Consider the following 1,769-nt stretch of genomic DNA (forward strand, 5'->3'; position numbering starts at 1 on the left):
TCACAGTAACTAGATATTTTGATAATCATGTATAGCTGTCCCAATCTATAAGATAAGCTGCTTGAAAAAGAAAGAAAAAACTGATCCAAAATTTTAGTATAAAACTTAGAACTGTAACTATTTCAACAACGAGTTGTAATCACACACGTTTGGTACATACATACCTATAACCATTGACAGAAAAAGAGAAATTTTAATCACAACCCTTATACCGTTTAGATACTCATATATATTCCAGTCTCCAGAGTTAAATGTACATAGTTACATTGCATGTGTTCAAGAAAAAGAAGTTACATTACATTACATGATACAGCTACTAGATGAGAAACAAAACAAATAGAAAAAAACAATACACAAAGGTTGCTTTCAGCCTCTCTTCTACTGGGAATTTCCGAGGCCATTATTGTTGCATAACCTTTCACATTGACGCCAGTTAGAACTATATAAATTACATATTCGATCGGTCGAGTGTATGCTCGGACTAAATGTGAGTATGGCTAATTGGCTATCAAGATATGTCACATTATTTCTTCAAACTCACCGTTTATCCAAACATATACTAAAACTATTAAAACGGAGCTATAAGCCCGGCCGCCGATTCTTCTTCTTTACTCTCTTTCATTTCTTTACCATTAGTCGCTACCTCCTCTTCCTCCTCCTCCGCTTCCCACATGAAGTGTGCATAGGATCCCAACACCGTGCTACATTAAAAGTTGTTGATTTATAAATATAACGATATGTTAACAATAGTGCCAAAAACCTAAATTTGCAGTTTTCATTCATTTAAGTAACTAACATATCGGATGAATGTACAATACCTATCATCCGGAGAAACATGAATTGCTTGATCAAAGTAAGACTTAGCTCTTTCTTCATCTCGATTCGTTTCCCATATCAACTTTCCGTATAGAGAAAGCAATTCACCATCTTCAGGATTCGCTAGAATCGCTCTTCCGTAATATTCCTCTGCTCTCACCAAATTTTTTTCTACCTGCACAAATCAAAGTTCAAATCATGTTTCTATTTTTGAAAGATGAACTGATTCAGTTATGGAACAATTTGACTAACCTCGTGAAGAAATTTGCCGTAGTTTCTAAGCAAAAGCGCGTCCGTCGGATTTGACTTCAACATTTCCTTATAGTACGCGCCTATTTTAATCCTTTCACCGCCGTTTCCGCCGCTGGTTACTGTCACATCTCCGTGATCGCATCCGCCGCCGCCGAGTCCGGTTTCCTCCAAAGGAAAAAACTGTGATCCGGATCGATTCAGGTTCCTAGAAAAGCCGAAGTTCTTGCTCGCAACGCTTTCCGATAACGCTCTGTTGATCCCGTTCGAATGGTGGTCGGTGGAGTGGAAGTGCATTGAAAGCCTTGGAGATTGAACGTGGTGGTTTTTGTCGCCGGAAAAAGAAACTTGGCGTGAGAGAGAGGTTCGAAGTGAACCGGGGAAGACCGGGACTGAACCGGTTCGAATGAGAGAAGCTTTCATAATTGCTTTGATATGAGTCAAAGTGAGAGAAAAGAGGTTTGTTGTGTACAAAAGAGCGATCACTCTTTTAAAAGAGTTGAAGTTTAACAAAGGAAATGTTTGTAATTTATAGAAGAATCTCCACCGTTAGATATGCGAGTGTTGACCTTAGACGTGATGGGAGAGCACGTACATTCACCTAGCTAAATTTGTAAGCCTAAAACTTGTGTTTGGTTTTAAAGTCACAAAAATTAATTTTGAAGAAATGAATTTTATTAAAAAATTTCGACCTAAAAATGAGT

General features: G+C 37.9%; 1 protein-coding gene across 1 annotated transcript; it reads right to left on the minus strand.

The window, feature by feature from the left end:
• Positions 1–244: 244 nt before the first annotated feature.
• On the minus strand, positions 245–1,568 carry LOC131646018 (uncharacterized). The gene is made up of 3 exons (XM_058916193.1): positions 1,069–1,568; positions 819–991; positions 245–701 (listed from the first exon to the last, which is right to left on the minus strand). The coding sequence occupies exons 1-3, from the start codon at positions 1,486–1,488 to the stop codon at positions 569–571; spliced, it is 726 nt and encodes a 241-aa protein (XP_058772176.1). The 5' UTR covers positions 1,489–1,568; the 3' UTR covers positions 245–568.
• Between the last annotated feature and the right edge of the window lie 201 nt (positions 1,569–1,769).

This window comes from Vicia villosa, linkage group LG2 (assembly GCF_029867415.1).
Source record: "Vicia villosa cultivar HV-30 ecotype Madison, WI linkage group LG2, Vvil1.0, whole genome shotgun sequence".
NCBI lineage: Eukaryota > Viridiplantae > Streptophyta > Magnoliopsida > Fabales > Fabaceae > Vicia > Vicia villosa.

What these genes read in the sequence shown, in the direction of transcription:
- LOC131646018 (XM_058916193.1), bottom strand. Translation starts at nt 1,488, where the DNA reads ATGAAAGCTTCTCTCATTCGAACCGGTTCAGTCCCGGTCTTCCCCGGT. An exon ending in ACGGCAAATTTCTTCACGAG is followed by an intron (nt 992 to 1,068) that starts GTTAGTCAAATT and finishes TGATTTGTGCAG; the next exon opens with GTAGAAAAAAATTTGGTGAG. An exon ending in CATGTTTCTCCGGATGATAG is followed by an intron (nt 702 to 818) that starts GTATTGTACATT and finishes CTTTTAATGTAG; the next exon opens with CACGGTGTTGGGATCCTATG.